General features: G+C 48.8%; 1 protein-coding gene across 2 annotated transcripts in view; it reads left to right on the forward strand.

Moving 5' to 3' along the window:
• Nucleotides 1-7,657: 7,657 nt before the first annotated feature.
• The window catches only part of ST8SIA2 (ST8 alpha-N-acetyl-neuraminide alpha-2,8-sialyltransferase 2), a 29,847-nt gene continuing 9,556 nt past the window's right edge, over nucleotides 7,658-27,948 (forward strand). The window contains exons 1-5 of one of the 2 annotated variants that reach the window (XM_062501479.1): nucleotides 7,658-7,755; nucleotides 22,480-22,542; nucleotides 24,436-24,564; nucleotides 25,060-25,317; nucleotides 27,487-27,780. In XM_062501479.1, the coding sequence (XP_062357463.1) occupies nucleotides 7,658-7,755; nucleotides 22,480-22,542; nucleotides 24,436-24,564; nucleotides 25,060-25,317; nucleotides 27,487-27,780 (842 nt within the window). The remainder of the gene's footprint in view (nucleotides 7,756-22,479; nucleotides 22,543-24,435; nucleotides 24,565-25,059; nucleotides 25,318-27,486; nucleotides 27,781-27,948) is intronic. The other variant, XM_062501480.1, reaches the window with a different exon arrangement.

A 27,948-nucleotide genomic window follows, 5' to 3' on the forward strand; every position in this document is an offset into this window, starting at 1 on the left:
GTGGTGCTGCACAGCCAGGAGCAGGTATTCAAAAATTCAATTCTGGAACTCAGAAGGGAGTATGATCTTGAAAATATCTTGTCCTGGCTGCTCTTAATGTGAGTGGGGTGCTTGCAATTCCTTAAGAGTTTTTTGGATCGATACAGGCGATTCTTTCTTGGTGTTAGCCACCAAGAAGTGAGTTTTAGCCGAGAAATTCTGTTCTTGCTTCACAGGAGGACCTAACCTGGGGGCAGTGCTCTCCCTGCACCTTCTGGCTAGAGCTCTTCAGGGAAAATCCTTTTGCCCTACTTTACTCTTTCAAAATTCCCTTTATTTCAAAGCCTAAGCAATTCCCTCGGCAGCTCTGCCCACCACAAAGGACATGAGGATGAGAAATATTAGTAGAAAAGAGAGAGAAAAAAAGCATTTATTATTGATGGGGGGCAGAACGACAGCCACCGTAGTTACAGAAATCAAGTGCCTTTCCAGAGCTGAAATGAGGCTTCACATTAAAGGCCTTTTGCACAGCAGCTTTTTAGCTGCTTTTTAGCAAGAGGTGAAGAGAAGAAAAAGTTAGATTCTTAATGTTACCCTTTTAGGTTTTGTCATCTTTGCTAAATGGAACATATTGTCAGATCTCGTGTTTTCCTGGCAGAAAAGTTGTCATTTGCAAAGGACCATGTGTGCATCTGAATTTTTTTTTTTGTTCCTTTTCTTATTTTGGTTGTTTTAACTGCTGTTGTAACCTGCACATTTTGCAAATATTTCAATCCAAATTTTCCAAAGCACCCTAAGAGGGTGAGGAAAAAGCAAGAGAGCCTTCCTGTAGGCTCTTTCAGCTGTGCTCATCACTAAGGTGATAGATTTTTGAGTGGCTAACAGTGCTGTCTTGGATGGCCCAAAGGAGGGTTATAAAGATTTCCCACTCTTTATCTATTCCTGTGTTGTCAACTCCAGCCCTCTTTTTCACTCTGACTTCTCACAGGTGGGAACAATCTGATACCTCAAATTATTCTTGCAAGAAAACCCCTCTCACACCTTGCAGTGCCTGTACACAGCTTGTTCCTTCATCCTGCACGTGAGATTGTTTATCCAAACTAGGTAGATTTACCCCCTCAACATGGCTGTAGAGTGTAATTGGTTTTCTGTCAAGTATAGGACAAGACTAATCAAACCTGTCAGTCTGAAACAGGTCAAAAGTAGAGTCCAATATGACCTGTGCTTCAAGGGCCATGAAACGCAGGAGTATCGTGCTGGAGGTGCTGCAGAAACAAACCTGAAAGAAATGCCATGTCTTAGCAGCTTTAATCAGGGATAAAAGACAAAATTCGAAACTCACTGAGGTCTTAGTTTGGCATCTGAACCCTACATCTGTTTATCAGCCACTTCAAATCTACAATTACAAGTGAGAATTACATATCAGTTTAGCCTTATTTCAGGGGGACGTGTTGTTAAATTCAGATCATTGCTGGTTGTGTGCAAGAAATGTGCATCCTTCATACACACTGAGAACGTGGGCATCTTCTGTCACTGAAAGCACGGCCTTGCTGGGTTAATTATTTCTCTGTGAGGTGGAAAAAAAAGGATGCAGGTTAGGGTAGAAGCAGGGAACTGGGAGCAGTCTTGTGTCATTTCTGTTCCACGACTATCAGCAAAAGGCTTCTTTGTTCCTCTGGTGACCGGGCAAGACAAACACTGCGAGTGCAGGTTTGAAGAAAAGGCTGGGACAGCTTGGACAGTGTGGAATGCCAGTGCTCTGAGTGACATTTGGGCACTCACACCTCTTTGGCTGGGGAGATTAGCACAGGTCCATGGAGATGCAGCAATTGTCCATGTTCTTCAAAGCTCAGACACCTTTCTTCTCCTGCCTTCTGCCCTGGGCATCACAGTGGCTTCACAGAATGAGCAAAACATACCCAACTTCCCAACTCCCCCCAAAAGGGGGGCCCCCCCATTATTTGTGTGTCTATAAACACCCGTGCACACAGCACTGCCACCCAGTGGCTTGCTAACCACAAATGGGGGGTGAAAACTTGGTTTAGGGTGGGGTTTTCTCCCCTAAATGCCATTAACGTGATGTACAAATTTCATACAAACACATACCCAGCTCTGCCTTCCCAACCTGGAGGTGCCTGGCTTGGCAGGCACACAGGGCCAGGCTGTAGGAGTGAGCCAGCTGTGCAGCTGCAGGTGGAAATACCAATTCCTTGGCATCAGGTTCAGGTAACAAGCAATTTGCAATTGTCACACATATTCTGCCTTTTCCCTTTTTTCTCCCTTTCCCGTTTTTTGTGTGTCTGTGGTTAATTGCAAGGGGGAGGACGGCAGACCTTATCTCTCCTGACTAGTGGTGGCAAAACTGAAAAATTGTTTTCATTACCAGGTGGAAGGCTTTTCACATGCAAATTATCGATATCATTGTGAATGTGGCATTTTTATTAATCCAAACCAGCTTATCTGACCAAAAAGAAAGGAAATATCATTCTTGTTTTATATCAAACATTTTGCTCTGACAACAGCAAGTCATATTTGATGAAATATTGCATGGATCACACCATTTTTTACAATTTAGTGCAGGAGAGAAAGAAATAGAAAGGACTAATGGATGGGGTGGGGTTTGGGGATTTTTTGATGGATTTGGGGTTGGGATTTTTTGGTTTTGGTCTTTTTATCTTTAAGGCACTTCTCCTAAATGCCAGTCAAGTGATGCAAGTTCACATAAGCATTTTAACTTCTTTTCTTCGACATCAAAGAAGCTGATCTGGTTTTATAAATGTATTTTTATCTCTCTATTGTGTGCACTTCCCCTTCAGACACTGGGAAAATAAGGTCACGTTCCCTACTGAGTCCATCCTTTTCTATTGATTTTACTTTCTTAAAATCCTAATAGAGCTTGAAATTAATACAGTTTAATTTTCTTCTCCCTTTCTTATGAACCAACAAAGCTTTCTTATTGCTGCTACACCAGCCTGGGTACAAAGAAGATGACAGACTTGGCATCCTCCTTCCAATGGCAAAAATTCTTGAAAAGAGAAAATCAGGAGGGTTTTATCCAAAGATGTAAAGGTTCTCCCTTCCAGTCTAGAAGATGAGGAGCAGGGGATGCTTCTTTACTCATTTCCATAAGGGGTGGATCACAGAAAGTTATGGACCCCTGTAATGTGGCAAAATTCAGATTCACTGACTTCAGGACAGGTCTAAATTCCTCTGCTTGGGCTGTAACTCAGCGCTCTCTCCTGACAGAAAAAAAAAAAAAAAAAAAAAAAAAACCAAAAAAAAAACAACTACAACAACAGAGCCGTATTCATATTCCCCCACCTGGGACAAACAGCTTGCCCAGTGTCTGGGAGGTGAATGCACTTCAGTAATGGAAATAGCCACTTCAGGATCCAGCTAGAAAACGTTTACACAAAGGTAGATGAAGCCAGGTGAGGACATTGGTGGCTCTGGAAGCTGCTGAGTTGTTACCAGCACCCTCCATCCATGAGCAGAGCTGCTGGGGTGCTACTCTCCAATCCCTTGCTCAGCATGGAGACAAGCAAGAGCATTGAGGAGAAGATGAAGGGCATCAAACCTACTGAATCAGCATCCTTCCTTCCTGCCAGTGAACCTACAGGGGAGGAAAAGACACTCGATGGCCTTTGGGAGTGACCTCTCTTTGGCGGGAGGGTTTTGCTGGGGAAAGCAGCAGGAGGCAGGCTGGGTGTCAGCAGTGACACGATGGAACACGACAGGCTCCTGTGCCCGTGCCCGTTCCTCACATCAGAGCCGTGCTCAGCTGTATAAAATGGGCTGTAAACTTTGCTCATTTTGGCTGGCAGGTACGATAAAGGTTATGTGTGCTTTACAGCATTATGAATGTGATGGAGAAAGGTCCCCTGGGACCTCTTGCTGCACCAAGTCCTAGCATTTGCCACAGCATAGCAGAGACCTCATGGGTCATCTTCCCTGCCCCTCCTTTGCTTGTTCAGGAGTCACTACCCACCTCAATGATGCTACTCACACAGATTAAAAGCATTTTAAATATGTATTATTTTTGCACTCTCTGTGTATCTGTGTCTTTCATACCCACATCTTAAATTCATCACCTCTCTGCCAGTTGTTTGTAAATGTCCCCAGGTGTTTAACTCTTAGTCTCTGAATCCTCTGAGCTATTGCCGGTGAGTGTGGCTATTACATATTCCTGATATTTCTCAAAGGTCAAAAGAAAATGTAAAAATGCCATTTCTTTTCTCTTCTCCTTACAAAGCAGAAAATGCAATATTGTTCTGGTGCAGTTACTTTAGCTGCAATGCTAACATTTTATTTTTTTTTAAGTAGACCTTATTGTATTTACTGCAAATGTTCTGGATACAGAATTACTTCCTCAAATTATTAGGAACTAGAAGATATAATCAGCTTTTATTCTGTTTTAGAACATATTACTCTGCCACAACAGTCTATTTGCGACAGTTTGCTCTCATCTTCCTGCAACCCATCTTACAAATGAGACATAAAATTGAGGCTGTGGATGCTTATGGACCCAATCCTGCTACATTTATGCACCTGTTTAAGCTGAATCATGTAAAGATTCACGGTGATTGAATGTGCAGAATGACTAACACTTGAGGAACTATGGCAATTGCTCCAAAGCAGTCTGCAGTTCTTCAGGATAATGAGCAATGCATGAAACTGGTGCATTATCAGGGTGGACTATCTGCTCCTCCCCCAAGTCTGGCCAGGATGCTGTAAAGGATGGACTTGAAGTGAATGCAGAGTAAACTGTCCTCTCTGTAGTCAGTATTATTATATTAATTTCCTCTTATCACTGCAGTGAGACTGCTGACCGTGCAGAATTTAGCCCTCAGCAGTGCAATGAGATCTCAAGGTTTTTGTAGCACAGTCACACTTGGTGGTGTTATACAGCTTTGTTAATTGATTACAAAATAATTCAGCAAGCTGCACTGCTCCTACATCTTCTATCCAGCCTGCTGCCTCCTCACCTCAAACCAGCTGCACTTCAATGTCCTGGTCCCTGTGTCTGAAGCCAAATCAACCAAAGAATGACCTTTTTGTTGACCTACATCTTTCAGAGGAATAAAGCAACAGATGACACCAAGCAGAGGACTCACAGAGCTCTTTGTGTGAGCCCCTAGCAATGGAGCCCTCCAGTGAAGGGCACCAAGCTTAACACTCAGCTAACCCTGCAAGGAGGATTTTTTTTTTTTCCAATTTCAGTTAATAGCAGCATTTCCATTGACTTACACAGGAGCAGAGCCAAATCCCAGAGTGTCTTTTAAGAAAAGCTACTCCTCAGCAGAGGCAGCATCTCAGCAGATAGGATGCCCTTGCCCCTGAGAATCCTTGTCCAGGCAAACCAACTCCTGCCGTGCACTGAACTATCCCCCCTCTTATTCCTCAGCCTCCATCGAGATTTCTGTTCTTGCACATTGACACTGTGATTGGCAACTGAAACACAAAGATCAGACAAAAGAGGCTGAAATACCACCTGGGATGGAGCTGAAAAAGATGCAGGAGCAGATATCTCCATCTGTATTCCTGAGGATGTGTATGAGGAGAAGCCAGCTGCGGTGTGGTGCTCCAAAATCACAGGGGACTGGTGCTGTGCCCCGCTGCATCTCGGGAAACCCCAATGTCAGTCCCTGCACCAGCAAGGTCACCTCAAAGCCTGTATCCTCATCCTCAGGCCAGTCACACTGCTGTGAAACTCCAGAGCAGGGTGGGCAAAGGGAGTCCAAGATGAATAAAACAGGAGGAAAATGAGGCTTTTCTCAGATTTACGCATTAGGTAAATTATGGGGCTACTTACGCCACCTAAAATCACTTCCTCCCCAGGGTCCTGAATATGCTCTATTATGAAAACTGTATACTGGAGTGTAAATTTGCCATATATACTGGAGTATAATTGTACCAGACTCACCCGTGTTGTATTTTTTACCTATAAATATAGCAGTGATTTGTTTGTCTCCTCTTTCTACAAGAGTTTCAGAATCCCCAGGAAAGCACATGGGCCATAACACGCTCCTTCCACCATTTAATCCAGATAAGAGAAAAAGAGAAAAGTCTTGTGCTGAGTGTGCCTTCTCATACACGATGCTGGTGTTAGGAGTCCCTGTACATATGGACAGCTTTATCCTGGTGCAAGGCACCTCGGCAGGAATCACACAACACTGACAGTGTATCACACTGTACTTCTGAATTGATGCAAAAAGCCGTGCACAGAAGGGAAAATGGCAGCTTTCCAAGTGGCCCCAGTTAATAGCTCTGTTTTGCTTAATGGTGCCTCCCATTCAGACTAAAGATGCTGTTTTAAATATGTAAGCAATTAGTATCTCTCGCTCTCAACACATCTGTGCTGCTTCTCTCTGCTGCATTACAAATCTATCGTGTTGCCTCTCCAGCTCAACAGTGCATGTATCACCAGATATTCTGATTTGCAGCAACTTTTTGGTCTGAAAGAGTTGTGCTTGGATTTGGTGATGCTCTGCCAGGCTGGCCTTGCCTAAACCCTGACAGAGCCAGCCTCTCCTCTCCAGGTCTGTTGCTGGACTAACAGATAACGGGGATATAAGGAAAGCACCTCTTGGTGGTGTTTTGGCTGCTCCTTGGTCCAGACAGTACTTTTGTGTTTTTCCCAGCTTTCACACACTTTCTGCGTAGAAACTGCAGTTTCTTCTCTCCATAACAAAACCCAAGGAGTGTCTGTAGCTTGCAGGAGGATGTTTGCAGGGGTTGCAATGTGGTTGAGATGCAGCCGAGCATCTCCGAAGCAGAACACCTACCTTGCAGTTTTGTTCTTAAATAAATTCTGCCTGCACAAACTCCAAGGGGATCTGGAGTCATGGCAGGACCAGTGCGGTTACGACAGTCAGTATTTATAGGAGTGTAAGGAATTGTTAAAATAGCACTTTTACTAAAATAGCAATTGATAGTAATAGAACTGGGTGTGATGAGTTATTCAGATTTTTTTTTCTGTTTTTTTTTTTATTTATTTTGTTTTAAATAATGTTTTCCATGCCAAAAGCTCTGTTACTGCCCGTCCCCCGCAACGGAGGAGAAGGTACATCCACTGCACCGCGCGCGGGAGTTCCCGTTGTCTGGTTTTATTACAGTTTTTGTCCTTTCGGAGAGAAGCCGCCCCGCCTGCGCGGTGCCCACCCCTTCCCCGGCCAGGACCGACCGCACCACAGCGCGCGGTGGGCGCAGGGGAGGAGGCGGCGGCACAGCGGCGAGGAGCGCAGCCCGCCGCCGGGGGCTGGCCGGGGCTGGCAGGAGCTCGCCAAGGGCTGGCAGGAGCTCGCCAAAGACTGGCAGGAGCTCGCCAAAGACTGGCAGGAGCTCGCCAAGGGCTGGCAGGAGCTCGCCGGGGCTCGCAGGGCGCGGCGGTGCCGGCGGCTCCGGGACCCCCGCGCTCACCCCCGGGACGCGCGGGCCGCGGGGACGCGCCGCAAACTTTAGCGGCGGGGGCGGCGGGGCCGAGCCCGCCCTGAGCGCCCCCTCCCCGCCTCCTCCGCTCCCTCCCCGCGCCGGCGGGGCGGGCCGGGGGCGCCGAGGGGCGGAGCGGCCCCGCCGGGCGGCGGCGGCGGCGGCGGCGGCGCCGAGCCGGGACGCGGCGCCGGGCTCCGCACCCCGCGGAGCGGCGCGGAGCGGCCCAGCCCGGCCCAGCCCCGGAGCCATGCCGCTGCCGTGCCGGGGCTGGACGCTGGCGCTGCTCACGCTGCTCGTCGGTTTCCTCATCTTCGCCGATATCTCGGAGATCGAGGAGGAGAGCGGGTAAATGCCCCGGCCCCGCGCGGAGGATGGGGCGCGGAGCGCAGCGGTGCCGGGGACCGGGGAGGAGGCGGCGGCGGCGGCGGAGGGGGCGGGCGCCCGGACAGTTTCTTTGTCTCCGGCTCTCCCGGGTTTTGCCGTGCCCAAGTGGGAAGGGAGCGCGCTGCGCTCCGGCGCAGCTCCGCGGGGCCGCTGGCAGCCCCGGGCGGGACCGGCCCGCCGGCGGGAAGGACGGGCCGGGATGGGGCACGGGACCGGGATGGGGCACGGGACCGGGATGGGGCACCGGGCCGGGGGGCAGCCACGCCGGGCCGGGCAGGGCTGCGGGAGCTGGTACCTCTCCCGTTAGAGACGCGGTGGTACCGGTCCGAGTAGGGATGCTGGAGCAGGTACCGGTCCCTTTAGGGATGCTGAGATACCTGTCCGGATGGGGATGCCAGAGCAGGTACCGCCCCGTTACAGATGCTGAGGTACCGGTCCAGGTGGGGATGCTGGAGCAGGTACCACTCCCTTTACAGACACTGAGGTGCTGGTCCGAGCAGAGATGCTGGAGTGAGTAATGCTCCCATCAGAGATGTGGAGGTCCTTTTAGAGAGGCTGAGGTACCAGTCCAGGGACGTTCTGTCAGGTACAGGTCTGGGTAAGGATGCTGGACTGGGTACTAGTCTGATTAGGAATGTTGGAGCAGATCCTGGTCTGGAGAGAGGGATTTTGGCACGGGAAGTGCTCAGGTGTTGATGGACAGATGGAGCAGGTCCACGAGTGGGATATTGGTTTGAGTGGTCTGCTGGACAGGGATGCTAGGGCAAGTTTCAGCCCAAGGGGCTTAGGTGTCACTGCTGGTCCAGATGGGTGTGGTGGGGATGGGAGTGATGAATAACAGACCAATCTGCAGGTGGATAAGGGACCAATCTGTGGGATAGGAGAAAATGAGCAGGGATCAGTTGGGTGGAGGTGATGGAGCAGAGAGCTTGACCCACTGGTGTGGGGTTTAAGAGCCTTAACCCACTGTGGGATGCATTAGAGGCTTCATGATTAGCCCTAATTGATCATGGTTATGGTTGGTGTTTACCTGCAGGTGCCAGGTATGGCAGGGGCTAAAGCAGCCCCTCAGTCGGAGGAGCACCACCCTTCCCACCCCATAATCCCCATCTCTGAGGTCAGCTTGGAAATTTAGTGGATGAGAGGAACAAATGCAGAGAGGAGGGCTTGCATTAACTTGAGGAACTTGCTACAGCAGTGTGGAAAAACAAATAATTTTAGTAATGAGGTCTGTACTCAGGGTGCCCAAATGACACAAAGGTCTTTCTGTTTGGGACCAGCTGGCTTTGTCCACTGTGTTACACCAAAACAAACACCTTTATGAGATGAGAAATGAAATGCGGTGATGTTTGTTTATTGTTTCATTGTTACGTTATGCTGGGTGCCACAGGCAAGAAGTGCTTAAAGGTCAGTAGCCTTGTCCAGAAACATCCAGCACCAGGCTGTGGGTTTCCAGGGTAAATGAATTGTTGCTCTGCAATGAGCTGGCACTATCTATATAATAATAAAGGAAATTAAAATCTTCTGATGCATCCTTTCCATTGGAGGCTGCTCTGATCCCCTTGCTTTCTTCCCGTCTCCTTTTCCAGCTTCTGTTCTTTCTTCTCTCTCCTCCACTATCTGCTAGATCTACCCACTAGAACTTGTTGTGCCCTTATTGAAAATCTATTCTGTTTTGTTCCTTACTTTCTGTCCTGTTTTTCACCCTGGTTCATTAGGGATTCCCAGTATTGTGTCTTTTTTCTCCTCTCTTTTCTGTACATTGTATGGAAATTGGCTGTTTGCTGGCTGCTTATCTCCAAACCCTGGCATCTGAGTTTGTTGCTGTAGTTCCTCCAAGGAAGTACTGCCAAGTGGTGCGGCAGCAGGGACAGCGGCAGGGTCAGATGAGTTCTGTAGGAACAGGGAGCAGCTTGTTCCACACAGCATCAGAAATGGTAGTGCAGGAGGGAGCTGGCAGAGCAGAGGAGCACCCTGCACCCGGGGGTGAAGGAGGGTGCTGCATCCCATGTGATACACTTGATCACCAAACCTTTCACAGATCAGTGCCCTCATCAGGAGGCACTTCCCATACGGGGATAAACAGAGCAAAGGTGGGACCCTGCTGTATTAATTATGTATTATTCAGTCATTAAGTTGGATAAACTGAATCTTTCTCTTGCTTTGTCCTCTCCCACCCACTTTTCCCCATTGTGTCTCTGAAGTTTTTTGGGTTTGATGAGCTCCTGTATCCCAAACACAGCGAGGGACCAAACACTGCTCACCTTGCACAGAATTCTGGCATAATGAGCACTTCATCCCTGTGTGCTGCCATGGTGCCAGGAACGGTGAGCACGGTGCTCTGACCTGGCTGAAATGTATTGCTGTGGTGACATGGAAAAGCAAGAGTGCCTGGTCTGCAGCAGGTCAGGGGATGATAGAGGGTTTTCAACTGTGGGAGCCACATAATAGAATTTTTTGTTAATGGGTCCTGTAGGTAAAGGGAACAGTGTGAGAGCAAAAGTGCTCAGCAGTGTAGAGAAGAGACCCTTCTAAAGTTTTTCAGGAGCTCTCTGTGTGTCCAGGAGAGGACAGCTCCTCTCCGTGAGAGGTTTGGGAGATGCTCTATGTTTGTGCAGCTTTCCCCCACATCAGGAATAGTTGGCTGTTGTATGGTGTGGCTCAGCATCCTCCTTCACACCCCCCCAGACTATCCTGGCTTTGGTCAGTGCAACAGGGAAGGAAGGAGCTGCCCAGCTGTCCCCTGGCAGGCTCATGGCACTGAGAGGGGCTGGGAAACAAAGACAGGTGGAACTCTTTTCTTCTTTCTCCTTGGCATCGAAACACTCTCTAATTATTGTGAGGAGTGAACAGCTTGCCCACTTTTACACATACCCTGCCCCCTGCCTGCGATTTGGATTGTCTTTGGAAAAATGTGCCTCGTACAGGTGGGAGTAGGGGGGAAGAGATTTCTCTCACCTACAAACACTGAGAAGTTTCAGAAAGAAAATGCAAAACATTCATGAGGTAAAAAGTAAGAGACAATATAATACTACTGGCAAAAGGACAAAAAAACCCAAACCCATGCTGTTTCTCTGGACAATAAGTTCCCCACATCACAGGTGAAAGGAGGTAGGAGTCTCTGCCTGCCAGAGGTTTCTGACAAAGATATTTGTGCCTTAAGCAGTCCCATCTCACTCCTCTAGACATCCTTATACCACCTCCCACAGCCAGGAGATGCTGAAACAAAGAGGTGTTGGGGCAAGGATGGAAATTCAGCAGCTTCCCACTCCTGATGCTGCGTCGCTCTTGCTTAGCCTGTTCCTCCCGCCCTGCAGCCACCCCTGTGTGCAGGTTTTCCCCCTGCTACATCCTTGTCACTGGATGTGTCGCCTACGGGTGTGTGGCTTGGGTCGGTGGGATGCTGGTGGGGTGCTGGTGGGATGCAGGTGGGATGCAGGTGGGATGCATTAGGGATGCTGGTGGGATGCTGGCAGGATGCATTGGGGATGCAGGTGGGATGCAGGCAGGATGCACTGGGGATGCAGGCGGGATGCTGGTGGGATGCTGGTGGGATGCATTGGGGATGCAGGTGGGATGCTGGCGGGATGCTGGCGGGATGTATTGGGGATGCTGGCGGGATGCTGGCGGGATGCATTGGGGATGCAGGTGGGATGCAGGCGGGATGCAGGCGGGATGTATTGGGGATGCTGGCGGGATGCAGGCGGGCCGGGACACGCTCACCCCGCTCGCGGGCGTGTGCTGCTCCGTGTAGTATCGCTGTGGTCTTGGCACTTTGTTTCCGAGCAGCCAGCTGGTTCCGGGCTGCTGAACTTTTCCTGCAGCCCGGTGGCGCCTGTGTTTCCATGCACCGCTCCCGCTCTTTGTTTGGCTGGCAGGAAACAAAAGACGCGCTCCCGTCTGTCTTGGGGAGCGCTGATGCCATCGCAGCCATTCCTTCATCCGCGCCGGGATGGGGCAGCGCGACGGACCTGGCCCCGCAGAGGAAAACAAAGGACTGGCATCGAGTGGGGTGATTATTGCCGGTGATGAGGAGGAAAATTCTGCTCCCGTTTAAGGGGACTGTCTTTGTTACTCTGCGCCTGCTATTGCAGTTCTGCAGGGGTCCGACTGTGTCCTGATTGTCTGTAGAGGGAGCTGGTGACCCGCTGCCATCAGGTGACTTTTGGAATTAGCGTCTGAGCCATCTTAGGGAGCACTTGACACTTGGGAATGGGTTGGTCTTCATATGAGTCAACCTTTTCCCTGCTATCCCAGACCGCATGCCTTTCCATCCTGATTACAAGAGGAATTCTATTCTGCTCGCTCCAAGTGATGAATAGGAGTCTCTGGTATTGCTGGCCTGCCTGCCTGGGAGCTTGTCAGTAAATTGCCACTTTTTCCTCATGTGCCCTTTTCTATCTCCTGCCTTTCAAAGGTTCGGGAAGAGATTTTGTGTCCTTTATAGAGGCTGCTGCACTTGCTATGAGCGGTCTGTAGTGGGCTGTAGGCATAATGCTCCTTGTCAGGGTTGGTCCATGGGGTATAAATATCCTGCTTACGTGTGCCAGGCTGTGATTTACTGCACCCAGTCCAGAGTTAAAGACTTGCTCTCCACCAGAAAGTTTTGCTGGAGAAAGTGCTACATTCTACCAACAAGCGCTTTTGTGTTCTCTCGCAGTGGGTGTGAACAAGCCAACAATTATCCAGGTTGGGCTGGAGGAGGAATAGCTCTCTGCAGGACAGGAGCCCACAGACATCCTGGAAGTACTAGTGTAAATGGAGCCAGAGGAGACCTTTGTACTCCTTGGGTATGGCAGGGCTCTAATAAAAGCTCTGTAACACATCAGGCTGGAAAATAAAAGCAATGTTGGAGCACTGATTTGAGTAAGAAAATACTCAGGGTAGGCTTTGATTGCAGCCCTTCTGACAATAACCTGAGCAGCTGATTTCAGGTTGGCTACAGAGCTCCCTCGCTTTCCCATGAAGCACTCCCTCAGCTCCTGCAGCCCTGCCACAAAAACAAGTCCAAACCCCTGTGCTCCTTCCTGGAGCAGGCTGAGGGAGATGAATATCCACAGCTTGTTTCCTTAAGCTGAGCTCTGAGGGAGTGGTGGGAGCAGTGGTACCTGAGGGGAGGACTGGGAGCAGTGGGATGGAAAGCACTCACAGACCCCCAGCAAGCCAGTGGAACAAAAAAATAAAGCCAGTGCTAAGGGATTTCCAGTACATCTGTTGAAAAGTTACTCCACAGTTCAGTACTGGCGGCCAGCAGCTTTCAAGACCCCTAAGGAGGAAATTTCTGACCTTGCTGGTGAGGTAGGAGGATGCAAATCACCAGCCAGCCCTTCTTGGATGCACTATGGCTGTATTTCACATGACTGGAGCGATGAAGACAACAAAGCAGTTCCCAGATGGGTTTCACGTTTCCTTTTTGCCACGTGGGTTTTTTGTGTCCCACCTCTCACCCTGCAAATGCAGAATTCCAGTCGGGAAGACAAAGGAAACCTTTCTGTCCCAGCAGAGACCAAGGAGTTGTGAGTGTTGGCTCATTGAGCAGCTAAGGGCGAGTTAAGTGATTCAGCCTCCCCTGGGACCAGGGCCAGCAGTGACACAGCAGACCCTGCTGCTGCCACCACCCCTCCCAGCCTTCCCCAGGCATCACCAGCTCCCCCATCCTTCCCCAGCCCCCCCAGCCTTCCCAAGGCATCACCAGCCTTCCCTAGGCACAGATGAACTCAAGGGGTTGGTTTTCTCTCACATGGCAAATGGGCTTTTGATCTTCCAGGAAAAGCATTTAACAGGAGCACCTTTATCTTTCCTTGGGCTTTCAGGCTGTCCTGGTGATAAGGCAAGAGGAAATGGCCTCAACTAGCACCAGAGGACGTTTAGATTGGGTAGCAGGAAAAAGTTCTTCACTCAGGGGTCTGACAGGCATTGGCACAGGCTGCCCAGGGAAGTGGTGGAGTCATGAGCCCTGGAGGTATTTAAAAGATGTGTAGATGTGGCTCTTAGGAACGTGGTTTCATGCTGTACTTGGCAGTCTTGGGTTGACTGTTGGACTCAGTGATTTTAAAGAATATTTTTAATCTATATGATCCTGTGATTCTTCAGGTGTTTTTCATCTTTGAGAATAACACTACTTAAATACATCAGGCACAGTTGCTGTAAAAACCAGTTGTTCCAAACCAAAACCAAACCAATATTAGACTTGTTCCAATTGCCTCCCATATTTGTCTTCCCTGTGCCTGGGTCATCTTCAGCAGCAAAAATAAACCCAAACTACAACTTTTGACAATAATCATTTTGCCGTTTGGCTTCCAGCCCCAGTTGCCTCAGGAAACAAAGAAGTTCCCTGGCAAAGTAAATTCACTGGAGGTGCAGAGTTTTAGGTGTCCTTCAACAAACACCACTGCAGAGCAGGCAGGTGTCAGCTTCTCAGTCCCTTGCAATGCAATAGAAAAATAAGGAAGAAAGAAAAAGGAAAGGGAAGAAAAGGAGAGTATCTTTGCAGCTCCTTTTTCTTCACATTTCTGCTGTAAATCCTGTCTTGGCTGGCAGCAGCCTTGATGGTGGTGGTGGCCTTGGGAGGTGCATCTTCATCAACAGCAGCAGAATTGGTTCTGGTTGGGACGTGAAAGGACTGATCCAAGGAAATGGGCACAGCACTGCTGAAACCTGCCAGAGCAGAGACAGTGGTGTGAGAGCTCTTTCCAAGAGAAGTCTGAATACTTCTTGCTATTGCAAATCAGGTCCTTGTTATTACGTGCAGAAATCCCCTGGGAATATCCCAGACAAACACAAACCCCACCTCAGGCTCCCCTTCTTCATGCTGAGCTGTCGTTTCCTCCCCCCCCCCCCCCCCCCCCCCATGCAGTGGTCTCCTTAGGGAGGGCTGCTTTGAAAAGCACATTTTGTGACAGTTTTGGAGTGCTCTCTCAAGGCATCCCCAGTCAAACGGCATCCCAGTGGGCTCCAGGTATCACCCATGTGTCTGGGAGCTCTGAATTCAAGGATGGTTCTTGCAACCAGCCTTTGCCAGCACCTTCAGGAATATCATTCAGCTCTCAGCCAGCGGCTACAACAGGGGCCATGTTTCCCCTGCAAAGGCTAAGCATCATCTTGAAGCATGTCCTGCACCTTTTCAGACACCCAGAAGCACACTCAGCTGGCAACCAGCAGCTGCTCAGTGGGTAATTAAACTTCTTAACCACTGCCTGGATTTCCATGGTGTCACTTTGTGAGCAGGGGAGGAGAGAGGAGGTCAAGCTCTGAAAGCACCATGGACTTTTCAGCATTTGCCAACTTGACATTGTGATCTGGGATCCACATCCCTAGGAAGGTCCTGGGCTGGCTCTGTTGCTGGTTGTGGGGTGTAGCTCTCACCCAAGCACTCCCAGCCCTCTCTGTGTAGGTGCCAGATGTTATTTTGAGGATTCTCATGCAGAAGGGCTGCCCCAAGAGGGTGTCTCTGCCCAGGAGAGGTCCTCAGCTTCCACATCAGCAGTAGAAGAAGAACCCACATGAGACCTTCAGTATTCCATCATGCTGCATGGAGTACTGGGAAAATAGATGAGAGGGGTGTAGGAGGATGAGCCCAAGGGCCCACAGCCCCCGTGATAACGTTTCATGTTGTACCATTTCCCAAGGTATGTGGCACCCAAGATGCTGCAGGAGCCTCTGGGATTTATGGCTTCTGGGACATGGATGCTCAGGGTAACAAGTTCTGCTTTTGTGCTCCCTGAGAACTCTGCTGTAGCAGAAAAAAGAAATGATCTCAGGGCAAATGTATAGTGTAGACATGTTTTGCAAGCAGTGAGGCTTTTGTCTCAGTTGCTTTCTAGATCTTCCCTGGACTTTGGGGGTTTTACCTTCTGCCTTCCAGAAGGGAAAGAAGAGAAAGAAAATAAATTACACAAACATATACAAAACACACAAACACACACACTGCCCAGTCCCAAGCTCTTCACTGGATCCTTTTTGCCTTCTTCTGTCTGTTTGTTTGCTGGATATTTCATTAACACAGCCAGGGAAAAAAGAGCTGATGCCAGGAGTATTGTTTTAAAGATGAAGGAGGGAATAAGGTCCTGCCAGTAGGCAGGATGGGGAGAGGACAAGTGTCTGACATTTGAGCCCTGTGAGTATTTTGTCTTTAGAGCAGTGATAGAACAAGAGCACCTTGAAGTGATTGAGTCAGGCCATGCTGACATTATGGCAAATGCATGAGGGTGTGAGAGCTGACACTCCACACATGCAAGAGACACTTCTCTGGCTCGTGAAAAGCTCATACTGGGTTGGGCCCAGAGCTCAAGGCAGGGACAGGGATTTGGTCACCCCAGTGCAGTGATCCCCAGCAGTGTCCTGGTGACAGGCTGCCACAGGCATGTCTCCCATTGCCTTGTGTCCATTTGTTGTCAGAGCTGCATCGTTCCTGCTGATTTGTCTCTGGTTTTGTCTCATAAATGTTTCAGACTAATTGACATGTTCCTTATTAAGCAATAGATGCCTGTTTTGCAAACTCATGTGTCTTCATTCTGTGGTGTCCTCAGCAGACACTTGCAGTGATTACACATCGTGACTTGCAGCCAGACAGGGATCTCAGGGTCAAACCCTGCTCACATTTACTCTGGAGCTGATGTGGAGCCACTGTCACCCCCTGGCAGGCAGGGATGCTGAGCACCCCCAACCTTCCCATCCTCCTGTGGTCCCTGGGAAGGAGCCTGCAGGATGAGTGATGTTGCTGAGGTGGGATTGGGGTGTGGGAAGAGGTGACCAAATTAACAAGGCTGCTTTGTGTGGGACTGACAGAACTGCATTTCCCATGACAAGTGCCATGAGCAAAGGTGAGGCCATTGGCTGGTGCTCCCCTGGTGCTTTCTGGAAGATGCTGTACTGCCAGCCTGGCTGCTCCTCGTGTACCAGACCTGCACTGGTACCCCAGCTGGACCAGGTGATGTTCCTGAAAGCTGTAATATGGACACACTTCTCCAAATGCAATTGTATGACTTGCTAGAATTAAGCTTGGAACACTAAAAGTAGCACCTGGTATTTAGAAAGTTTTTGACACTTGGGCTGCCAAGCTGTGACAATATAATCAAGTGAGATTTTTTAAACACATTGAAGTGCAATTTCAAGCATCTCATCAAGATATCTTGCAGGATCTTTCTGTCCTAGCAGACAACTGCTTTAGAAATGTCTTCCCAATAAATCCCTTGCTTGCCTGGGGAGTGTGGGTACCACAGCTGCCACCCAGCAACCACCAGTTCTCTTCATTGCAGTCTCCTCCACATCCCAGGGTGAGAGAGCCTCCAAAACAACTGGTGAAATGTCACAGGAATGGCCTGCAAGGGTCTGATGTCCCAGCTTCCTCCAGTGTGTTATGAGATGGGATGCAGAAAGGCAAGATGCTGCTGGAGCCTGGAGGAGCAGCATTCCTGAAGAGGGGAGCAGTGCCAGGAAAATGCACAATGGAGTGTTTGAGTGCAGGATCTCAAGGTTCAGAAATGCATCTCTGATCTCTTCACTTCTCATCTAGCTTTGGCTTTTGTTTTTGATTTACAAATTGCAAATTGATTTACATGTGGGGCTAACCAGCCCTTCCTCTTCAAATTTGTCACTCCTGGGACAGCAGAGCATTTGATGGATATGGGTGGATTTTGACCTAAACTCCACAGTAACCACTTGAGTGTCTTGTCAGAAGCCCACAGAGGGACTTATCAATGAATGTGTCCTTTTTCCATATTTTCAGCCACACTCTGATGTGCTGATGGAAAACCAGGACACAATCTCCAAGGAATCCAGTCGGATTCTGTGCTCAGTTTCTTCTCACTTTTGCTTCCTGGGACACCTGTGCTTGTCCACCCTGCAGGGTTAGGCTGGACAGGTTGGCATTTGGAAACCAATTATTTCTCTTTCAGAGACAACTTGGAAATGTGACAGTTTTTCCCCAAAAGCCCTGGAGTGTATTTACTATCCTGCTGCTCTCAACACAAACCCTGAATTTCAGGGAAGGGAAAGGAAAGGTTAAAACCTGTGTCCTGATCCACATTTCACAGTACTGTGAGCATCAGCAGGAGCAAATCTCTGAAGTTTGGGAGGAGGGCCATCTATACCCTTCATTTCTAGTGGCTGGGCAGTGTATCCTTCTGCCCAGAACTGTTGTGGTGACTGGGTCTCTGGCCACAGCACAGGAACTTGCAGAGGGGCTGTGAACATCCCACTTCACAGCCCCTCCACACCTGGCTGCCTCAGGGAAAGCCCCTGGGGTGGGAGGACAGTGATTGTGGGTGGGTGGTCTCTAGCCAGGCCTGGCATAATGCTCATGTGCTCTTCAGATAGAAAATAGCAGTTCTGGTCTTGAGGAAAAAAATCAGAGCAGTCCTTAAAAAGTAAATATAGGTGGTGATTTATTATTTTTTAAAGTGGATACAGAATGCCTTAATGGGCACAGTCTTCAGCAATCTCAGGAGTCTTGCCTGCCTCTGCTCTTTGGGCCAGTAAAACCCTTGCAAATCAATTCCCGTGGTCCTCTGAGCCCTCTCACCCAGCAAGAGCCATACCCACTCTCAGCAAGTAAAGAGCAGCATTTTCAAGAGGACAGATCTGCTGGAAGCTCACAGTGCCTGCTTCTAGCTTGTGGAACTCATTTTTTGGTGTTGAGGGCCAAGCCACGTCATCCCCAGTGTCCCCAGCTGTAAAACAAGGATCATAAAATGCACCTAACATAAAAGCAGGTTGTGAAAACCTAATTAATAGATGTTAGTCTTTTGAATCCCTCAGGTAAAAATTGTGGCACTCTGAACTCTCTTCCTGGAGAATTCAGCTGGATAAATTCAGTTTAATACTCTCCCAAGGGACTGTCATCTAACTTTTGTGTGGAGGAGGGAAAAGATGAGGACTTGGGTTGCCCAAAGTCAGGAAGAGGCAGAGGTTTTGTTCCACTAGGAATGAGCTCCACAAACGTGGCTAAATGCAGGAGGGTTGGAGTGAGATGATCTTTGAGGTCCTTTTCAACCCAAATCATTCTATGAACTGTGAAATGGGTGGTTGGGTATGGCTGAAATTTCCAGTTAGTTCCTGTTTCTCGTGCCAACTTCCCATGTGCTTTGCCTGCCACAAATGCTGGGGGGAAAGCAGGACTTGGGGGTGGGCATTGTAAAATACCCATGGAAAACACATTTTCTAGTTTGTGAGCCTGGGAACGTGGACATGTGAAGTGTGCTTGTAGAGATCTGCTCACACAAGGAGGCTCTGTGACCTACTTGTTCAGTCAAAGCAGCTTTGATTTCACGTGTCAAAGTGGCTCAAAGCGAGACCGAACTTACCTAGCAACAATTAAGAGAAGCATTTAAGAAGCAGGAAACGATGAAAAGAGAAGCAAAAACCCTAAACAGGCCCATTCACTGGTGGCGAATAGAAGAGTCTTTGCATAACTGATTTGTCACAAATTATTCATCCAAGAAAATTTGGACCTGAACCATAAGACTATTTTTCTTTTACATCCTCTGATATATGAATCAGTGTCACTTTACATCTGAGCACAGAACGTTTTGACCTATATAATATCTTAGTGGCAATGCAGCTTGAAAATCTCAGTGAAAATGTGAAAAGATGGCATAAGTCAGTAAGATGGCATTAGCACATATAGATGTAACTTATCACTGGAAAACATCCCAACAGAAGCTCAAAGAAAAATGTTTTGTAAATAATAGGATTAGGAAGCAGGTTTGTACTTTGTGGAGCTGGCTATACAATGAAACTGATAACAACTAGATTAATAAGGCAATTCAGTCCAAACACAGTGTAGCACTAGAAAGCTTTTCAAAATCAATGCTATCTGTGCTATTTTAATAGAGGTTGGTCTTTGCCTTTTGAAGCAAAGAGATTTGAAACTCCAGGTCAGGAAGGTATAATAAAATGGACTGGGTTATTTTTTTTTGTTTGTTTGTTTGTTTGTATGGGGATTTTTTGGACATCTGCTTCCTAATTAGTACCTTCCATTTCTAAATGTTTGCCTCTTCCCAGGAGGGGGAAGTGAAGGCATGCAGGGGTATTGGCTTGCCTGTGTCGGTATTGAAGTATGGCAGCCCTTGGAAAATATTGTGCTTGGCTCAGTTTCTGGTGTTTTCCACAGCTGGGTCCCACCAGTGGGCTGAGCTGAGCAGGATGGCTGGACAGGGCCACACACCCCATGGCATCCTACAGCACACGTTGCCTTCCACTGTACAAAAGGAGATTGCAGGGAAAATGTCCTGAAGTTGTAGTGTGGCACACAAAGCACTGACAGTTTTGAGCACTTTAAGATCCACTAAACCAGCTCAGACCTTCAGCCAAGTATCATGTCCCAGCTTTGGGCAGTCTCCCTGTCTTGGAGAGAGAAACCAAGCCTGGCACAGGGAGCAGTGTCTTTGCAGCATCTCAGGTGTCCATGAGAGCATCATGTCTGCTACTGGCCAGCAGATCAGTGATCCCTGTGCCATGGGAAGATGGGTAGCAGAGCCTTGCTCTCCTCTACTAGTAAGCTGCCCCTTCCCTGTCCATTTATGACAGCAGAACTCTTTGTGCCTCTGTCTGCATTGCAATGTTTTTGCTTTTCACAGTGTGTGAGGGGGAAAGAGTAACCCCTGACACTGTCATTTAGGGGGTTCTCAGTTGGCAGCCACTCCCCTTCCCCACCAGGCTGCACACAGGCAGCTGGCAGAGGTGCTCTCAACTTGTCTTCCTCACATCCAGCATCTCCAACCCCAACACCTGCCTTAATTCCAGGAGGAGACACACAGACCTGTCACTGGGGGCAGGTAAAGCCAGGCTGGATAAATGCATTTGAATAATATATTGTGATGCTCTGAATCCTTCCTACTGTAGCCACAAAACATGGATGAGGTAGGAACTAACACCTAGGGAATAATCTGTACTTCCTAATTTACCTCTTTTCCTTTCACATGTGAACCAGCATGTATTCAGGGAAAAAAAAAAAAAAATTTCTTTCTCTAAGCTTTGTCTGTCCTACAGCAGGCGTGAAGGAGTGTGAATCCCATTTGGAAGGCTCCTTCAGAGAAGGTGTCTCTGAGCAGGTGCGTGGTTTGCACACTAATCCAGTGTGCTCCCACACCCTGCCGTGAACCCCATTAATGTGGAGGCTTGTTAAATGCCAGTAGGCTCCAGGAACGAGCCAGTCCTGCTGTTCCCTTGATGCACCAAAAAATGAAACAGCTCACAGGCTCTCAGGTCTGTCAAAGGACAGCGAAGAGCATCGGAGCAGGAATTGCTCTGACTCGGCCATGGATGGTCTCTGGCAGGAGGGAGGAAAGGGAAAACCATCGTGGCATTTCCAAGGGTTTGATGTTACATGGTGCTGAGGGCTGTGCTCAGCCTAATGAGGGGATTTATGTCACATGCCACAAGTCTGAAAATCTTTTTTAATGGCACCAAACACTCACTCATGCTTTTTCTCTTTCATTTTTGTCTAATGCATTTGGGATTTTTTTCAGAACTGGTAGAAATACATTCTCCTGAGATACATTTTCATTAGGGTATATATTTCTGGGTAGCAGTATTTCTGCTGGAAGAGAATTTGGTTCTGTTTATGAGTATGCTCATTGGGATATCTGTGCAATGGGAACAATAAAACAGAGCAATGAGTACATGGTGGTTAAAACATGTCTGAATGGGAGCCCAGCTCCCTTGAGCATCACAAGGTGGGTGACTTGTTCTTTGTAACCCCTTTGAAAACAGCAAGCTAAAGCAAGAAGGAGCTCTGCAGCCAGCTAGATGCAAGTACTTGTATGTACTTGAGGATTCACAGCCTGTGTGAATGGTGTGGCTTTCTGAAGGGGCTTGGTCCAACCTCTTCTTCAATACAGCATCATAGAGGTGCTGGAAGCTTTGGCTGTTCGTTCCCACAGATGTTGGTCAGACTGGTCTGGCATCTGTCCTTGTGTGGTGCTGTCAGGCCATGGGAGTGACGCTGCTGTCACTTCAGGTCTCAGCTCCAGCCATATCAATGACTCTGGTGAGTTGGCCTTGTAGCTTCAACCATGTTACAACAAAGGTGGGGAGAAGAGGCTTGAAGGCACTCACAGGACTGGAGTGGGCTGGAATGGAGCTCTGGGTCTGGCCTGGGTCCCTGGGAGCTGGGAGAAGGTACACTATGAGTATGAGGGCTCCACAAGTCAAGGAGGCTGGTCACTCAATCTAAATAAAATAGAAATATTGAATGTTCTCAACTAAAAGCCCAGGTGAAGACAGTGGTGGGAATCCTGTCCAGATCATTCAGTCCCTACCTGAAAAGGACAGGGAAAGTCCATTGGCAGCCTGGAGATGGAGGAGAGATTCTCTGTGCATTGCTAACAGCTGGCTCATAAAGAGAAGTAGAGATGTATTTCATACAGCTGTAGGGTACACACTGCTGGGGCAGCGAGACCAGATGTGTGTGGTGGCTGGTTAGATCACACAGGTATTATTAATTGGGGTGGTGTGGAGTGTTCTTTGCCAGAATGGTTTCACAGTCACAGCAAGGCAGCAGTGATGAGGGATGAAGAGCCCTTCAGAGGCATGAGGACAATTTCCTTCTGGATAGGGGTGGGACATGGGCAGTGTGGCAGTGTCTGGGCTCGGAGTCCTTCAGAGCAGGATCTCTTGACTGTTGAACAATGCTTGGCAGAAAGGAGCTGGATTTATAAATAATGCATTTCCTTTGTCTTGCAGGAGTTCTGGAGGCAGAGGTACAATCAGATCAGCTGTGAACAGCTTACATAGCAAATCTAATAGGTTTGTAAATTAGATTTTGTGTTCATTTGTTTTTGCTGTAAGGCAGCTATTAATCTGCTTCTCCTCTTCGCTGGATAGTGCTGTTCTTATTTAGCAAATGTATCTGTTCCTTTTCACTTCTGCTTTGCATTTTCTTAATCATTTCTCCCCCTCCTTCTTCCAGCTCAGTGCAATAATCATTTGCAAATAACCAAGGATCTGGAAGTTGCAGTGATTGAGAGAATGAGAAAGAGTTAGTTATTGTGAAAATAAGTCAGTGATAGACTTGCTATTTTCCATAGTTTTAAGTGCTATTAGAGGAGAGATCACTGTGTTTGGGATCAGAACTCCAGTTTTATTGCAGTGCACTCCAGTAACATCCCTCTGTGGCAGTCATTCCCTGGCATCCCAGCCCCATTCATTGTCTCTCTGTGTTATTTTTACAATGATTCCCTGTCAGCCCAGCACTGCCAAGTGGCATGTTCCAAAAGCTTAGTGAAGGCATGCAAGGAAGAGTGATATCATTTAGTGATGATGTTAGCACCCATGACCAAACTAAAACTAAAAACCAGAAAAAAGTAGTTATTCCCAGGATTGCTTTACCCGACTTCCATTACGATTTTTGACACCTTCTAGGTAAGGTTTCCAAGACATGAGTGATGCAGCAAAATGCAAGAAGCAAACAAATCCAGCAGACTGGCAGCCTCTGGAGAGGTACTGTATACACACACATCAGGACACTGGCAGCCAGCATTTATAAACACATTTCCTTGCCTTTTTGAAGCATTATACAGTGTGAGCCACAGTGTGTCCTGGGGAGCTCTTTCCCTGGGTGGAAATATGTTCCCAGGAGCTGGATGTTTGTCCATGAGCCTGAGCCACCACCTCTGGCCCATCTCTCACTCTGCTCTCCTTGGGGTTTACATGATTTTTATAAATGCATTTATTTACAAAGCATTTCCCAGCTGGAAAAAGCCCTTTGCAGTGGAGAGGGAGATTCCCTTTAGCTGATAGTGAGTGCTTTGGCTGTGTATTTTTCAGAGTGCTCTGAAGTGTGAAGGCTTTTTTTGGGGCTGCAGATACACACACAGCTTCTTGATGAGATGCTTGGCTTTTCTTTTTGGAGAGCAGCTGGCTGGAACCAAATATTTGGAGGCTCCTTCAATTAATGCAGTTTGATTTAAATGTCACAGAAGTGCTGGGACTGATTTGCTCCTTTGAGCAGGGATTAAATGCTGGAGTCTCCCAGTGATCTCCAGCATCTGGCTGCTGCTCATTTCTTGTTCTGGAACAGGTGATATGGGTGCTGAAATCCTTGTGCTCAGTTCTAAGCAGGGAAAAAGTTTCCAGTGAGCCAGCCTCTTTAATACAGGATGCTCACAACCTAACCTCACAAGCATCTCAGATGGATTAATTTCTCCATTGGGAAAAGAGAGGGTTGCTCCTCTCTGGTAAGGATCTTAATCTTCTCCAGGAGCTGAACTGGCTCTACTTTGGAATGTTCATGTGTGACCACTAGGCAACAGGGCAGCCACCTTGGCTAGGAAGTTTCTTAGTGAATTTTGAGGGCTTTGGGGCGTCTTGTCTGCAAGTGCCCATCTGCCAGCCTGTCACTGTGTGTTTTTTTGTGCATGCCTTCCTACAGCTCAGTGTGTAGTAGTGTGTTTTCTGTGGAGCTGTGCCTGGCTGTCAGTCTGTGTTGGTGGAAGTGAGCAGGTATTTAAGGATCTCTGTCTGTCTGCTTGAGTGTAGCAGGATATGAACAGGCTTTCACTTCTTGTTTAGCTAATAACTACAATTTTGCTTTTCTGATGAAGTTTGAATTCCAGCAGCCAGAGCTGAAGACTGTGATTAGAAGTGCCATTGGGATGCTAACAGATTCTGTCTCCCTCTTCCTGACTTTCTTTTCTCTAGAGCTGAAGTAGTAATAAATGATTCCTCATCTCCAGCTGTTGTTGACAGAAGTAATGAAAGCATTAAGCACAACATTAAACCAGCCTCATCCAAATGGAGACACAACCAGACACTCTCTTTGAAGATCAGGTACTGGTAATTACCTATAGGACAAGAGACAGATTTGGTCCTTTCCAGTGCAAGCTGGCAAATTGTATCATCTAAAGAAGTCAAGGAAGAAATAAAAAGACTTATCTCCTGCTGAGCTAGGCTTCATATCTGTAAGCGATTGCTTGGAAATGAATTCCCAGCTGAGACAGCTGGCCTGGAAACGACAAAACAAAGAGCACTTGAGCCCCTGTTTTTCAGGCCAAGTGGAATTTGTGTGTGCAGGTGATGGGTCACAGAGGAAAGGCGACCTTCTTACCTGGGTAAACTGAGAGGGACCCTCACTAATGGTGGGCTGACTGTGATAGCCTGTGCTGGGCAGGGATGAGTGGAGAGGGAGGAGGCATTGAGATGGAGATATCCTTTTGTAAGCTGTGCCTGGAGAGCATGGCCAGATGGACTGGCCAGAGAGTGAGGGCAGCCAGGAGGTTATCTCTGTACCTCACCTGATAAGGCTGTTTTCTTCCCTGTGCTCAGGAAACAGATCTTGAAGTTCCTGGATGCAGAGAAGGACATTTCAGTGCTGAAGGGGACGCTGAAGCCGGGGGACATCATCCACTATGTCTTTGACAGGGACAGCACCATGAACGTCTCGCAGAACCTGTACGAGCTGCTGCCCCGCACCTCTCCCCTCAAGGGCAAGCAGTTCCCCACCTGTGCCATCGTGGGAAACTCAGGGGTGCTGCTCAGCAGTGGCTGCGGCCCCGAAATCGATGCTCACAGCTTTGTCATAAGGTAGGGAGTGCTCCCAGTGCAGCCAGGGGCCCCAGGGCTGTGGGGAAGGGCAGAGGACTGGAGCCCTGGGCAGCTGGAGCAGCACAGCCTCACAGCCCCACCTGCACACACACAGAGCTCACCCATGCAAAGGTCCTGCTGAAAACATTCCACTCATCTCCAGGTGCCCCCCATGTGTACTTGCAAGTGCACCTTGTCTCTTCTCATGGTGCACCATTAACCCTCCTCAACCTCCTCTTCTCCCAGGTTTGTCCTCTTGCAAACAAACCCCATCCTGGGTTCTCACAAACCTGATTTCTTCCCCAAATCACTTCTGCCCTCGAGCACAGGGTGCACCACATGATACCCTGGCACCACACTTGTGCATGCCCTGGTCTGACACTCCCCTGTGCCCCTCTGTCCCCCCTGACATTGTCCCTGCAGCTGTGCTGCCCTGCACATCCTGAGCCCTGCTGGGACACACCAAATTCACTGCTGGAGGTGTCTGAAGTGGAGAGAAGGAGCTCCTGCTCTCCCAGCCTGAAGCCCCAGTTAGTTGAGAGGCTGTGGGATCCACAGATGATTTATGTACATGCAGACATTTGTTTTCTGGTGAGTCTATTACAAGGACAGCCCAATCCATCAGCAGCTCACAGAGGCGGTGCTGGCGTGACGTGGGAATGAGGATAATGTCACCTCTGTCCCCCACTCAAACCCTGCTGCTCCAGCTGCCTGGTTGCTGGCAGCTCCAGCCTGTCCACAGGGGATAGAGCATTATCCTTAACTGGAACACAAGTGAGCAGAGGGAAAAACTGCTTATTGTGGTTGTGGCAAAGTTTAGTGAGGGGCATTCATGTCAGGCAGCAAAATTGCAGGAGAACAGCTTTTCTGGATGTGAGTATGAGGATTTTGAGCAACTTCTCCCCTGCCTTGTGCTAGTGCAGGTCTGGCACAGCACAGACCACACTTCCCACTGTAGGTTGTCTGAGCCACTGCTGGAACCTGCATCTTCCTGAGGAAGCTTTACTCCATCCAGGCAGCCTTTTCAGCAGGGTTGGCAGTGACCAGTGACGTGGTCTGTGTCCAGGATACAGGTCCAATGTTTATTTTTACTGAATTCACTCCTGTGATGAGTCAATCAAAGGGCCCCCATGCCAGCAGCTGGATTTTCTTTCCACCATTTCCTTAGTTTCCCCATCTGTAAGTAGGGAAAACAGTAATAATGGCTGATTATTGAGGCATATGGTTAGGATGCATTTCCTGCTCATTAAATACTGTAACTTCACTGTCAAACACCACAGCAGAGCACTAGGTGTGCAAACACATGGGCATCCTCTGGTTTTAAGGACGCTGAGGGAGCATCTCTCTGCATCCTCCCCTCAGCTGGTTCCTACTGCCATCTTCCCCTGTGCCATGTGCATGGCACAGACACAGATTCCCCCTCTTCAAGGAGCTGTAGGAAACCACTCTACAACAAGGGTGATCTGTTGGCAGTTTGTCCCACAGGCCCTCAGCCCTCATGCTGGTGTGACACAGGAGCTCAAGGTACAGTCTGAGCCCACATGTACAATCTGAGAGGAGGCACCAATGAACACTACAGAAAAAGGTGTTTTTTGAGGGTCACGGCCTCCAGACAGCCAGGCCCTGTGGAGACCATGTCCTGGCAGCCCTCTCCTGCTGGTGTCAGTATCACCAGTGGTGTCACCAGGTCTGCTGTTTGCAGAGACTCACCAGAAGGAGAAAAGGCATTTGGGATAATGTTACTCCAGCAGGGCTGGAATTAAGAGGCAAGTGCTTTCCTTGAGTCAAAAAGGCTGTTTTGTGTAAAATCTGCCGTGGGAGCAGAGACTGGAGCTTCGTTGCTGATGTTATTTTTGGGTGGCACCAGAAGAGCTGCTGCTCCCTGCACACCACCCACAAGACACCACAGTTGTGGCTGGCATTAGCCTTGTCCCAGGGGGACACGTGTGCACGTGCCATCATGCTGAGGGACGCTGGCTTGAGATGGAGATGGCTCATCATCACTAATTTATTGGAAAAGGTCATTTTCCCTCCTCTTCTTCCCAAAAGCACGGGCGGATGGGCACGCTGTCACCATCCCTGGCTTTTGGCATCACACCCCCCTCCCTGTGCCTGTCACTGCCCTCTCTCAGTCCATTGAACGGGGCTGTTGGATGTTTCTCCTTGCAGGTGCAACCTGGCCCCTGTGCAGGAGTACTCCCAGGACGTGGGCATGAAGACTGACCTGGTGACAATGAACCCCTCGGTGATCCAGCGCGCCTTCGAGGACCTGGTGAACGAGACCTGGAGGGAGAAGCTGCTGCAGCGCCTGCACAGCCTCAATGGGAGCATCCTCTGGATCCCAGCCTTCATGGCCAAGGGGGGCAAGGAGCGAGTGGAGTGGGTGAACGAGCTCATCCTGAAGCACCACATCAACGTCAGGACTGCCTACCCCTCGCTGCGCCTGCTGCACGCTGTGCGAGGGTGAGAGCCTCTCTGGTGTGCTCTGAGCCAGGATTTCCTGAGCTGGAGAGTGATGCCTGGGGTTGTGCTGCAGGAAAACAGTGCATGTTGTTTCCTTCTGCAGACCCTGAGGATGGGGTGATGGATGGGCCCTAGATAAGAACTGGAGACCACCTTGTGAACGGGGGC

This window comes from Cinclus cinclus, chromosome 13 (assembly GCF_963662255.1).
Source record: "Cinclus cinclus chromosome 13, bCinCin1.1, whole genome shotgun sequence".
Taxonomy (NCBI): domain Eukaryota; kingdom Metazoa; phylum Chordata; class Aves; order Passeriformes; family Cinclidae; genus Cinclus; species Cinclus cinclus.